The following is a 13,769-nucleotide window of genomic DNA, read 5'->3' as shown; positions in this document are numbered from 1 at the left end:
GTGGAGTTTTCCGCCCAGAAGGCTGTTCTGGATGATGACGAAGCACCACTTCCGACAAATCCGTTCGGTTCCGTATAGCCTTCTGTAGACATTCCTGCGCAATCCGTTTGTGAAAATTGACAAGACTTCCAAGCTGTTATTGGCCAACCCGGCCTTTTCGTTGAAAATCCTCATAAAAGTCGTTCCGGAGAAAATCCGCAACGCTGTCCGCTTCCTCAGCCTACTAAAACACTTTACTCCGAGCACTGTAGGACGCCGACCTACTTATTTCTACCCTCAGCAGCTTCTCCATCCATCCAATGGGTAGTTTGGTCTTTAAGACTCCGGTTTCAAAACAAATTTGATAAATTTCAGATTAGTTTCCATTATCCATGCGAATATTTTTTGTTTTGCTTTGATTTGTTTGACGTTTGTGCGACAGACCAAGGCAAATAGAATGGTGGGAATGCGCAAATTGATTAGCGTAATGCTAATCAACTAACTGAAATTTCTAATCAACTAGGCGATAATCTTAATAGATTAGGGCATGTGTCTCACCCCTCGGTATGACCCCTAACCTACCTATTGAAATTTTTATCTTTATTTTTCTTTATTTTTTATTTTGTAAATTTCTTTTCATTTTTTATTGTTATTTTTTTAAAGGTTTCCATTATTATTTTTTTTATTTTTTAGATTTTCTTTATTCTTTTATATTTTTAATGTTTTTGAATATTTTATTTTTTTTATTTTTATTATATTTTTACATTTTAAAATGCTTTAAACTTTTTTAAATTCTTAAATAAAATCGTGCCTGATTCGATTTTGCCGTGTATAGTTCAATTTGATGCGGTAGCAAACAGGCTAAACACCGGGTAGATTTTTAGATTTTAAGATTTTTAGATTTTTAGATTTTTAGATTTTTAGATTTTTAAATTTTTAGATTTTTAGATTTTTAGATTTCTTGATTTTTAGATCTTTAGATTTTTAGAATTTTAGATTTTTAGATTTTTAGATTTCTAGATTTTTAGATTTTTAGAGTTTTAGATCTTTAGATTTTTAGATTTTTAGATTTTTAGATTTTTAGATTTTTAGATTTTTAGATTTTTAGATTTTTAGATTTTTAGATTTTTAGATTTTTAGATTTTTAGATTTTTAGATTTTTAGATTTTTAGATTTTTAGATTTTTAGATTTTTAGATTTTTAGATTTTTAGATTTTGAAATTTGTAGATTTCTAGATTTTTAGATTGTTAGATTTTTAGATTTTTAGATTTTTAGATTTTTAGATTTTTAGATTTTTAGATTTTTAGATTTTTAGATTTTTAGATTTTTAGATTTTTAGATTTTTAGATTTTTAGATTTTTAGATTTTTAGATTTTTAGATTTTTAGATTTTTAGATTTGTAGATTTTTAGATTTTTAGATTTTTAGATTTTTAGATTTTTAGATTTTTAGATTTTTAGATTTTTGGATTTTTAGATTTTTAGATTTTTAGATTTTTAGATTTTTAGATTTCTAGATATTCAGATTTTCAGATTTTTAGATTTTTAGATTTTTAGATGTAATGGTTTTGAAATCTAGATCTTAAGATCTTCAGATAGTTATATTTTAAGATTTGAAGATTTTAGATTTTTTACTCTTACACCTTTTAAACATTTTTAATGTTCAAACCTTTAGGTATATTTAGGTTTATAGATTTCTAGATTTTCAGATCTACAGATTTCTAGATTTCTTGATGTCTTGGTTTTCAGGTTCCAAAATTTTCAGATTTCTATATTTTTTTATTTTTTAAGTTTTATATTCTTATATTTTAAAATTGTAGTTTCATGATTTCCAGGATTTTTTGCCTTTTATGGCATACCCTTCAAAAGGGTACCGAATCTGTACTGATTTTGACAAACCCTTTCGAAAAGAGTGACGCCGAGTGAACTTGAAAAAAGGATGAAAAGTAAAAGGGTAGAAAGTGTCCTTTTGAGGGATAATTTTGATTTAGAGTGTAGATAAATCCCGTTTTTTCCTAGGTTTTTTCCGATTTTCAAAAAAGGTAACATTTACCCAAAAATTGGCAACATTCGAATAGCCGTGTACTCATCTTTGTGTGCGATGCAATTTTGCTGCATGGACTTTCGATACTTTTGACAGCTTGACGTCCAGGTTGACGTTTTCTCTCTTCGCTCTCCGGGATTTCGTCGCGTCAAGTTGGCAATCGGCACGCCGTCGACCGATCTTTTCATCATCCGGTCCTTGACAAGTTCAGACGTAAGTTTGCGCGTGTGGCTAAATTTAATTCTGATTTTACTTGCATTTGCTTTGCAACTGAAGTGAATTTTGATTAATTTGTTCCCGTTTGTGTCGTTTCAGTTGCTCCGAATCGTGTAAATCCAGCAAAATGGTTACCGCCAAGAAGCAGGTTGGTTAAATTGAATCTCGTCGAAATTGCACGTGGAGTTCTAACATTTTTGTGTTTTCCTTCCCCCCAACAGAAAAAGGCTTTGGATAGCATCAACGCCCGTCTGGCGCTGGTCATGAAGTCCGGCAAGTACTGCCTCGGATACAAGCAAACCCTGAAGACCCTGCGCCAGGGCAAGGCCAAGCTGATCATCATCGCCAACAATACTCCCCACCTCAGGTAAAGTGTCCGCCGATTACTGAGAAGTAGTCTTTCCGCCCGGAACATGTCCGCTTTTGGAACCACATATGGAGTAGCCCTTCGAGCGCGCCACTGAGAAGTATGTGTTCCGTTCCGGATGCTTTTTCTCTACGGGAATGGCTATGGAGTAATCGCTCTCGTGGTCGTCGTCGTCGTCGGGGTTGGTGCGTGTGGTTCCAAGGGTTTGCAACGGACGGATCCGGTAAGTTGGCCGCCGTAATCGCTAACCCTTTTTGGTTCTTTCCCCCACATATATAAAAAAACAGGAAGTCCGAGATCGAGTACTACGCGATGCTGGCCAAGACCGGCGTGCACCACTACAACGGCAACAACATCGAGCTGGGCACGGCCTGCGGCAAGTACTTCCGCGTGTGCACCCTGTCCATCACCGATGCTGGAGATTCGGACATCATCCGTACCCTGCCGGAGGCCCAGGCCGCTGGTACCCAGTAAGGGAGTGGGATCTTTCCTTTTCGTTTATTGATATTCAATAAATGTGTGTAAATGTTGCGCAAGAAACAGTTCAAGAACACCTTTGAAATGTGTAAAAAAAGAGCATTAATAAACTGTAAGATCACTTGAAACCATCGAGAGATCTTTCTTTCCCAAAAGACGACTGTTGTTGTGAAATATCCGAAATTCCAAAAGGAACTAGCTGTAGCTGTTTCAAAACGAGAATGAAATAAAAACATCACCGAATTTAGAAAATTTACCCCTTTTTGCCTTTCTTACTAAAGAAAGGTATAGTGTTTGCTTTTGGCTCCGACGCCAAATCAAGCTTCGTTCCCAAATCATTTCTCGAGAAATATTCATTCGAAAAATCTGCAAAAAATCATGGACGTTCGATTTTTGACGCCCGATCGTTTGACAATGACAGAATTGGTCTATCTTCAATATCCGAATTTTGGCGCTTAATTTACTGTAGAGCACGCGTGACGTCCGTGTGTGGTAAAAAAGTGCTCAATTTTGTGGTAGGGGGTTTCTCAGAGCCCACATTATGGATTTAGGCTCTTTGGGCGCATTTGAAAGGGGATGTGCTGAACCTGAACCAGTTCCATACCAAATTTGAATTTATCCATTTTTTAAGGGGCCTCGGAGTGTGTTTTCGCCTGATCAGGCGGTTTTCAAATGAAAATTCGGTCGAAAATTGAAGTATTGAAATCGTTTATTTATCCAAAAAATTGTATTTTTCGAGCCCTACATCCTCCCAAATTTTCATCCATGTCGGTAATGTGGTTCTAGATTTACAGCTTGAGGACTAATTCACTGTGAGGGGGAAAAACCCCTAAAAAAGGTAAAAGCTAATTTTCACCAAATTCCAAAACTATTCCTTTAGCATTTTATCTAATTTTTTTTCTCCATATCATAATCTAGACCATACTCGAGGTTCTGAAACAAATTTGACCTCATTCGGATTTACCGTTCAGATTTTAGAAAATTTCCATTTTTGCCTTTCTTACTAAAGAAAGGTATAGTGTTTGCTTTTGGCTCCGACGCCAAATCAAGCTTCGTTCCCAAATCATTTCTCGAGAAATATTCATTCGAAAAATCTGCAAAAAATCATGGACGATCGATTATCGTCGCCTCGTCGGCAAGTTGTCAAGTTGAGCTTCACATGCAGACGCGAGCAATGCTGGCGCGTGATGCTGGCGCGTATAGAGTTTTGATACTAGATTGCTCCCTTTTAGTGCAAGTTGCTTTATCGATTGCTCGTTCATCACACATCGCCTATCATGATTATCTATGCTAAGCTTCAGTGAACGCAAACTAGACGCAAGCAGCTATCCGTTCTGAAGCCCCATGCTCATTCTTTTGTATTTATTTTTTGAATTGCTCATTCTCTGATCGATCTCTGAGTGAACGAATTTCTGGTGAGCGTCCAAGCTTCCCATGCGCCAGTGACAACGCACATCGCGGGCAGGGCTGAGCTGTAGGTTAGTCGAGGTTAGTCGTCGACTAACAAGTTCTTTAACAAAAATGTCGCCCTCCTTAAACCATTTGGCGCCCTTAGCAGGGCCCAAGAGAAACTTTGCATTTTGCAAATTTGCCAAGTTGCCGATTTGTGCTGCGCTTTCTTGAAAAAGATAAAGCGCCACCTCAAGAAGCCCCAGGGCGCCCAAAATGACATTTTCGAAAATTAAAAAAAAGAGCCTAAGGGAGATCAGGGCTAAGCTGTAGGTTAATCGAGCCGCGTTTGTTTGGAATCAACTAGCAGTGCTCTTCAACTTGTTCCGTTTTGATGATTCTTTCCTTTTTCTAGATGCTGCTACGTTGCTTGGGTCGCTGTTCGTTTTATGCATCGCTAGCATACAATGACCGGTGTTATGGTATATCTGGGTCGGGCCTGTGTTGAAAATATACTTTTTTGTTCGCTGCGATGATTAAATTTATTGCGGCTGGAGTGGCTATTTTTTGCCAAATCAATCAAAAACTTACCTTTAGTAGGAGTGAAATTTTCACTAACAAAGATTTTTCAAAAATTCAACCATTAGTAACTCTTTGGAAAGGGTCGATTCCTTTGAAAGAGTAACACTGCTGAGTGACTTGTTTTGATCATTTCTTAGTATTTGAGCATTATTTCAGTTTCAATTTTAAAACGATTAATCAAATTTAAACATATTTTTGGAAAATGTTGGTAAGCTATCTGAAATCCTTCGTAAAAAGAAAACATTACGAACATCGCAAATTGTGAGCTAATTCTCTGCCTCACAAATAATTTGTTCTGATTTAAAAAACGAAAATGCTTGTGTGCGAGCACAGCTTACACCCGACCATGGCAAATGAGGCAAAAACCAGCGCTTTTCAGTTTTATGAAAAAATCATGTTGAGTTTTGAATTGGTTCTTGAATGGACCATTCTTTATTTTGCTATTTCTTTGAAAAAATTCAACTGCCGTTATCTTCCTTTTGTAAGAAAGGCTCTATCTCACCCCAGGTGGGATTAAATCGGGTCTAGCTCATTTCCCCGAATGACATTTCCCCGAATGCCATTTCTCCGAAAATCATTTCCCCTAAATGGCCACATCCCCGAATACCACTTCCCCTAATCAGCTACATCCCCGAATGCCATTTCCCCGAATATCATTTCCCCTAATCGGCTATATCCCCGAATATCATTTCCCCTAATCGGCCATTTCCCCGAAGTGACACTTACGCCAATTGCCGTTTATTTAAATTTAAATTTTCATATCCCCTAATCATCATTTTCGCTAAAGTCTTTTCCATGACTAACAGTTATTTTCTTTCTCAATTTTACCGAACAAACAGCTTTTTGGGTATGCTGTTGATTAAATGTTGTAAATTGGGTAGTAAAGCTCTTTGCCAATTTTTATGATCAACGGTAAAAAAACATAATTAAAAACCATTTCTGATGACTTTTTTTCATTTTTATGCAAATAAAAAGTTATTGACAAGACAACATTTTTTCGATGGATCAACTATGGTCCCCTTGGAACGAGCTGTCAAGTAGAAGGTTTTATGCCAAGAAGGGCCGTGGAATGATTTTTTTTTTAAATGAATTAAAAATCCATTTTAAATCCTTTGCGGTCGTTCAAAGGGTCATTGTACTTAGAAATATAAGCCTTATCGTTGTAACAATGATATCACAAATTATAGCGGAATTAAAAGGAACAACTCGTCTCTTTGTATTCATAGTAAAACATTCTGCTAAAACGCTCAACCAAACCACAACAAATTTAAGCTTAATTTTAGGACCCAATTACAGTCCAGACTCGATTATCCGAAGTTTCGATTATCCGAAGTTCGATTATCCGAAGATTTGTATGGGACTTGGAAAAATCGAATAAAAAACAAAATTTTGTTTTCGTTTTTTTTTCTTCTTTTTCTTGTTTTAAACATCAAATTTGGGTTCTGCGACCCCATTTTAGTAAAATTTGAATAGTTGATTGCCTATTAAATAATAAAATGCTTTTTTTTTCAATATTTCAACACCGCCATATTGGGCTTGGGTTTAAAAGTTCTAAATCACTTTAACGTAGTTTAGGGGACATACGCTCGACAATAAAAAATAGGCATAACAATTTTTTTTCGTGATTCGATTATCCGAAGTGAAATTTTTCCGAAGCCTTCGGATAATCAAGTCTGGACTGTACTAGATTTTTTTTGTTCAATTAACATTTGTATTCAACCGCATAATTAGATGTTGTTTTTGAGAAATTTGCAAGGAAATTTGTCTTTTTTCGAATTTTGTCAAAGAACCCAAAAATCGGACAAATAGGTACATAAGGCTGGTTCAAATTTTATTTAAAGTTTTTGTTGATTATACTTTTCGCCAAATCCCAATCCAGCAATAAAATGATCAGTGTGTACGGGGTTCTGTACTACGTTTTTTGAATCATAAAAAATAACAAAACTGTTATTGCATTATTATTATCATGTCTATAAGAAAAAAGTATTTGTTTTGAGAATATATGTATAAAAAAAGGTCTGTAACAATATTCATTGTATTTGAATTTGTATTGAATCCCACCTAAAATGCTACTTCTGTTCTGAATGAAGCCAAAAAGAAAATTGATTATTCAAGGCCAATGCGAACCTTTAAATATGTTGTTTGATGCGATAAAAATTGTCATCATTTTTTTTCTTTTAAAATGCCATTTCCGCTTGACCGCGTTCGGGGAAATGGCATTCAGGGAAATGACTATTCAGGGATATGACTAATCGGGTAAGTGGCATTCGGGATTGTGGCCCATTCGGGAAAATGGCATTCGGGGATGTGGACGATTAGGGGAAATGGGAAATTCGGGTAAATGGAATTCGGGGAAATGACTATTAGGGGAAGTGTCTTTTCGGGGAAGTGGCATTCGGGGAAATGTCCCTTCGGTAATATGGGTTTCGGGGAAATGTCATAGATTCGATTAAATCGGGTTTTTTGTACATTGGAGTAAGATTAAATTTTAATCGATTCGATGTAAAAGTACATTTTCTCAGCAAATTTATTCTAGATGAAACAAGCTACAAATCGTTTTTTTAATTGATATTAACAGTCAGGACCCGATGCCTGATTTTTCTGATACATTCTTATTGGAATTCCATATAAACTGTAACGGGAATCGCAGGCACCGGGTCCTGACTATTAAATTGAAATTATTTCCAGATGAATCAGAAAACAAAATTGTGAGAATAGACCTATTTTGCGGCTGAGTGGTTCTCTACGTTTTCGCAAATCGACCTTTCTTTGTTTTGTTTTATTTGATTGAAACTAAGTCCATTTCTGGAGCTTTTTTTTATATATATACCCAATTTTTTTTATTTATATACCCAATACCCCTGACTCAAAGCGGTTTCAAAAACACCCAAAAAGCAAAAGTTGAAAATTTTGTTTATTGGACCTTTTTAAAAAAAACTCCAGATTTCATTGAGAGAATACGTATTTTTAAATGTTCGAAACTTCTAAAAAATAATCTCAAATTTTTGAATCTTTTTTTTTCAATGGTCTACAGATAGTTTCCCTAATTTCATGATTAGACCAAATCATAAAACATTAGAATATTTTGATTGAAAAGATGAAAACAATTCGTTTGCGAGATTTCGTCAATTGAAGATTACATGTAGGATAATTATTAGGTGCTCCAGTCCAGACTACGAAGGCCTTGGCAAAATTTCATTTTGGATAACAGAACACGAAAACAAAATTTCTCTTGTTTTAGGTTGTCGAGCTCAAGGATAATCCCTAAACTACGCTAAAGTGAAAAGAGCAATTCTCTACTCATTTTACAGTTAGTGCCCATCTTCGTCCACTTTTGAAAAAAATATTATAATATTTTGTTTTTTTGAACTTTGTTGATATGACCCTTAGTAGCTGAGATATTGCCATGTAAAGGTTTAAACAAAAAAAAATGATGTTTTTTAAGTCTCACCCAAATAACCTAATATTTTCTAATGTCAATATCTCAGCAACAAATGGTCCGATTTACAATGTTAAAATGTGAAACATTCGTGATATTTTCCGATCTTTTCGAAAACAATATTATATTTTTTTTAAATCAAGACTAACATTTCAAAATGGCGTAATATTGAATGTTTGGCCCTTTTAAAATGTTAGTCTTGATTAAAAAAATGAAAATATTGTTTGCGAAAAGATCGGAAAATTTCAAGAATCTTATCAGCTTCTCAAAAATATTTTTTTCAAAAGTGGGCAAACATCGGGCACTAATTTAAAAAAATGAATAACTGCGATTTTTTTTCAAAAAAGTAACCTGAAAATGGTTATAACATGAAAACGACGCACTTTATCAAAAATTTTGATTGCAAATTCGATTTTATACAGAAAAATAAAGTTGAAAAATGTTTGCGACCAATATTGCGTTTTTTAAAATCGATATTGATTCAAAAATTCATTACTCGGTCAAAGAATGTTGTCCCGTTCTGGAAATTTCTGAAAAGTTGGCATTTGATGTCCCATAAAACATATCAGAAAATAAAAATAGTGTGTTATTGCAAATAAAATTTTAGTGACAAAAAGTGAAATTAAAAATCACAAAAAAATACCGTTTATCATTCTTTTTCAGTGTAGTCTTTATTCATTGTAGGTATGAATAATATTCATACCTACAACTTTGCCGAAGACACCAAATCGATCAAAAAAATCCTTCAAAAGGTACAGATTTTCGAACAGTCGTATAGCATTATCATTTTTGTATGGGCAGCTGCCAAATTTGTATGGAAAATTTTATGGACAAACTAATGATGCAAAATGGCTTTTTTGGGCATACCGAAGGCACTTCGGAAGGCACCAAAAAAGTTTCAGCCGGATTTAAAAATACAAGAAAAAACGAATGAGCTATATCTCAGAGATTTGCTCAATAGTATTTTTAAATCCAAGATAGCGGCCAAAATGGTGGTGATGAAATATTGAAAAATGTATTTTTTTAAATTAAAAGACAATCAACTATTTAAATTTGACTAAAATGGAGTTGCACAACTTAAAATTTCTGTCAAAGACAAAAAATAAAAAATGCGTTTTTTTTGTTCTTGTTTTGATAATCCGAAGTCCCAACAAACATTCAGATAAAGCGAACTTTGGATAATCGAAGTCTGGACTGTACTTAAGAAAAAAAAAACATTTTCATTGTTTCGAATTCCTTGTGTGACTATATCTCAGAAACTAATTGCCGATTTACAAAGTTCCAAACAGAACCCCCTCCCCCTCCCCCTTTCTTCAAAATCGGCTCCAAAAATTAAAAACTTCAACGGAAATTCAAGTTTAATTAGCAGAAATCATTCCCCTGCGTTTAGAATTGCAATTTTGTGACTTTTTGATGTTTATTTTTGCTGAACAATCGCAAAGCAACTGAACTAGTGTAAAATGAATTTTGAAAAAAAGTTATTGAAATGTTGAAACTATGACATGTTATTGAATTTTTTATATTTTTGCAGAGCCGAGCCAACTTTTTCAAATATTTGCATCGGCCTAAATCGAAAATTTAAAAAAACAGGTATTTTGGGAATTCAACTGTTTGTGATAAAAAGATAAATTTTTAAAATCGGATTTTTTCATGTACCTTGTTTCCATAAGTCCATATCCTACAACTTTGCTGAAGACACCAAATCGATCAGAAAATCCCTTCAATATACAGTATTCCATACATTTACATATCTATTTTGTATGACCAGCCCCCAAAATTTTTTGAAGACTTGTACGGAAAAACTAACCATGCAACATTGCATCCTTCATCTAGGATCATCTATAGACATCCTTACTGTTGGTTGTTTTCCAATTATTATCGTCTGTCTGCTGTTTTCATAATTTTAATTTTTTTTTAAATTGAAATGAAGTTTTAAATATGTATAAATTATCAAAATAAAAGAAAAAAAACATTTTTATTAAATTGTTTAAAAAAATTTAAACTATTTTAAAAATAGTTTTTTTTATTTTAGCAAATTTTGATGTTTTTTAATTTTTCAAAATATCAAAGAAATTAAGACATTTGTTAAAGTAATTTTAGGTTTAAAATATATTGAAAGATTTTTTTTCGAATATTTTTTTTTAAATAAAAAAAAAATATGGAAATTTAAAAAATAAATAAAAAATAAGCATTCAATTTTTAAATACAAAAAAACTAAACATCCGTTATTCCCGAAATATAGATTGGAATTTTTGAATTTCTATTTATTTGCGTTTGATTTTTTTAACTTTGAAATTTAAACAATTGTGATTTTGATCAGCAATCTCAATCGAGGATTTGAAACAAAGTAAAACTAAACTTTTTTTTTATTTTATTTAAAAATTCAAAACACAACAACAACTTTTTATTATATTTAAAAAAATGTTGAGGTATTTTGAAAACGATGAAAAGCTTAGAAAGCGACTATTGGAATCCAATGAACCATGTTAAATAAATTTACGAAATCACGACAAAATGAAATCTACTTTTAGGCGATTTTAGGAGCACAAGGGAAACAAATTGATTGTAGCCGGATAAATGTTCTATGTCACAAAAGTTTCGCCTTCCTCACCTCACTGAGGCAAGGCTATAAAATCATTCGAAAAATGAACTTTTTAAATACACCTCCTAGATATACCTTCACGTATACCTAAGGTTACCAACTCTTGCTGAGCAAAAATCCGTACACTTTGCCGTAACAAAAACTGGCAATGAATTATTTAGATAAATTAAATTTAATAAATTTGAGAATTAAAAATACAAAATTGTGTCGTTTTTACAGCTAACAAATTTCACAAAATGCTATCAGAGTGCTTATGACTTGCACGTTTAAAAGTATTCCAAAAATAAACCGTGATTTGAATCAAATCATTATGTTCTTCATTTTCTTTTTGTTAAACGTTTAAAAGTTTACGAAATGTCAAGTTTGCTTTTACGAATAATATCGTTCTTAGTGTTTTCACGAACACTTTTCCAGAGTTTTTTTTTTATTGAAAAGGTCATTGAAAAGGTAACATGTGAATCACAACAGTTTATAGGACCTTTAAAAAAACTCTAGATTTGTTAATTCAAATGTTCAAATGTTTTCACAAGTCTTGGAAAGCTGTTGGAAATTTATAAATATATTTAGTAAAGAATTTCTAAAAGAACAATTCTAGAGTTTTATTTAAAAGGTCCTATCAACATATGAAAGACAATAGTTAAAAAACTCTAGAATTATTGATAAACAAGATTGAATTGAGGAAACTCCGGAAAACTCTACCTTTTTAAATCAAACTTACAGAAAAATAAAAATTTCTAGTTAACAAAAGCTTCGACCAAATCAAAAAGCAATTCAATGATTAAAAAGTTGTTAAAATTCCGTACAAATCCGTATTATGCGTAAAATTCCCTACAAAAATTCCGGCCTGTTAAAAATCCGCGAAGAGGTTCGAAAATCCGTATGGCAAGGAAAAAATCCGTACAGTTGGTAGCCTTACGTATACCTATCGACTTAGAATCAAATTCTGAACAAATGTCTGTGGGGATGTGTGTAGACACGATTTTTTTCCACACGATTATCTCAGAACTGACTGAACCGATTTTGGCCGGATCCGCCTTATTCTGTTCGTTTTGAGGTCCCCTAAGACCCTATTAAATTTTATTTTGTTGAGTAAAGTATTTAAAAAGTTATGCCAAGAAAAAGATTTTTGTAGATACAAAAAGGGTGATTTTTTGCATAACCTCAAAAGACCGGGTCTTTTTGTTTACGTGCGAGAGTCGCGCCAGATGCGAAACGCCCGGTTGCCATATTGCTTCAAATGAGAGTCTGCATGTTTCCTGGAAAAGTCTGTATCAGGTATATATTTTTTCATAAACTTATTTTCATTATTACTTTGTAATTGTGAGGAAGGCACCACCCACCTAATGGTGGATTAAGAAACGTTGTTGCATAAACATTGGACAGTTATGCAAAAACGGACAGGGCAAAAGAAACCGAAAAGCTACGATATCTTACATGTTGTATGAAACATCGGTAGACAAGCTACTACAAACGAGTATATCTCTAGCTACAAAATATATGCGCCAGCATTCTCGCGCCAGTATTCGAAGCTCAACTTGACAACTTGTCGACTTGTCGGCGAAGCGTCGAAAATCGATGCAGTGTGATTTTTTGACGATTTTTCCGATGAAAATTCATTCTGAATCGTCATATTTACGAATATGAAAATGACTTCCAGCCATAAAGTAAAACCTATACCTTTCTTTAGTAAGAAAGGCAAAAAGTAAATCGTTCTAAAAATTGATCAGGATAGATAGATGTCAAATTTGTTTCAGATGCTCACTCATGGTCTGTATTATGAATGTAGAAAAAATTTCCGATAAAATTATAATTGATAAATGTTGGCGAAGGTCACCTTTTACCTTTTTTTAGGGATTTTTTTCCTTATGGTAGGTTAATCAAACGGCTCTAACTCCAGAACCAAATTACGAATCTCGATGAAAATTTGGGAGGTTGTAGAGCTCGAAAAATGCAATTTTTGAGATAAATAAAAGATATGAAAATGAAAAAAATTTACTATATTTTCATTTGAAAACTGTGTTTTTTTTTATGTCAGGCCAAATCCGAAAACAGATGGATATTTCTAAATTTGGCCTCAAAATGACCCGGATTCAGCACACCAGCTTAAAAAATGCACTTAGAACAATTAAAATTGAATGCTTAATTTCTAAATTTTTCTATGTATTTTGTTTAAAATTTTTGGAATTTTAAAATAATTCAATTTTTAAATTTAAACGATTGTGACATTTTGATCAGAAATCTCGATCAAGAGAGCATAGGAACAAAAATACCTTAACAATTTGTTTTAGATTTAGCATATAATATCATATATAGAATGTATAAAATATTAAATTTCTGATTTTTTATTTTTTCAGATTATCTTTTTTTGAATATTTGAATATTAGAATTTTTGTTCTATCAATTATTCAAATTTTTGAATTTTCAAATTTTAGCGATCGTAATATTTTGATTGGGAATCTCGAACCATGAGTCGAGAAATTGGTGATCGAGTGCAATGTTCCCCACGACTTATTAAATTTCTGAATGTTTTTCATTATCATTAGCTCAGCTATCGAAAGATTTACCAAAACAAATCCTTAAATATGGAGAATCGCCAAATTGGATTAATATAGATCCAAAGATAGGATTTTTTTGCTTATTTCCCAAAAAACCTTGAAATCAAGTTTGACCGGACA

General features: G+C 33.1%; 1 protein-coding gene across 1 annotated transcript; it reads left to right on the top strand.

Moving 5' to 3' along the window:
- The first annotated feature begins 2,128 nt into the window (after positions 1–2,128).
- LOC120424012 (60S ribosomal protein L30) lies at positions 2,129–3,237 on the top strand. The gene is made up of 4 exons (XM_039588026.2): positions 2,129–2,235; positions 2,338–2,386; positions 2,460–2,605; positions 2,893–3,237. Exons 2-4 carry the CDS (start codon positions 2,366–2,368, stop codon positions 3,077–3,079), a joined length of 354 nt encoding a protein of 117 aa, XP_039443960.1. The 5' UTR covers positions 2,129–2,235; positions 2,338–2,365; the 3' UTR covers positions 3,080–3,237.
- Positions 3,238–13,769: the final 10,532 nt, after the last annotated feature.

Source organism: Culex pipiens, chromosome 3 (genome assembly GCF_016801865.2).
Source record: "Culex pipiens pallens isolate TS chromosome 3, TS_CPP_V2, whole genome shotgun sequence".
NCBI classification, from domain to species: domain Eukaryota; kingdom Metazoa; phylum Arthropoda; class Insecta; order Diptera; family Culicidae; genus Culex; species Culex pipiens.
The sequence above is the reverse complement of the archived record's forward strand: the minus strand, read 5'-3'. Positions and strand labels throughout refer to the sequence as shown.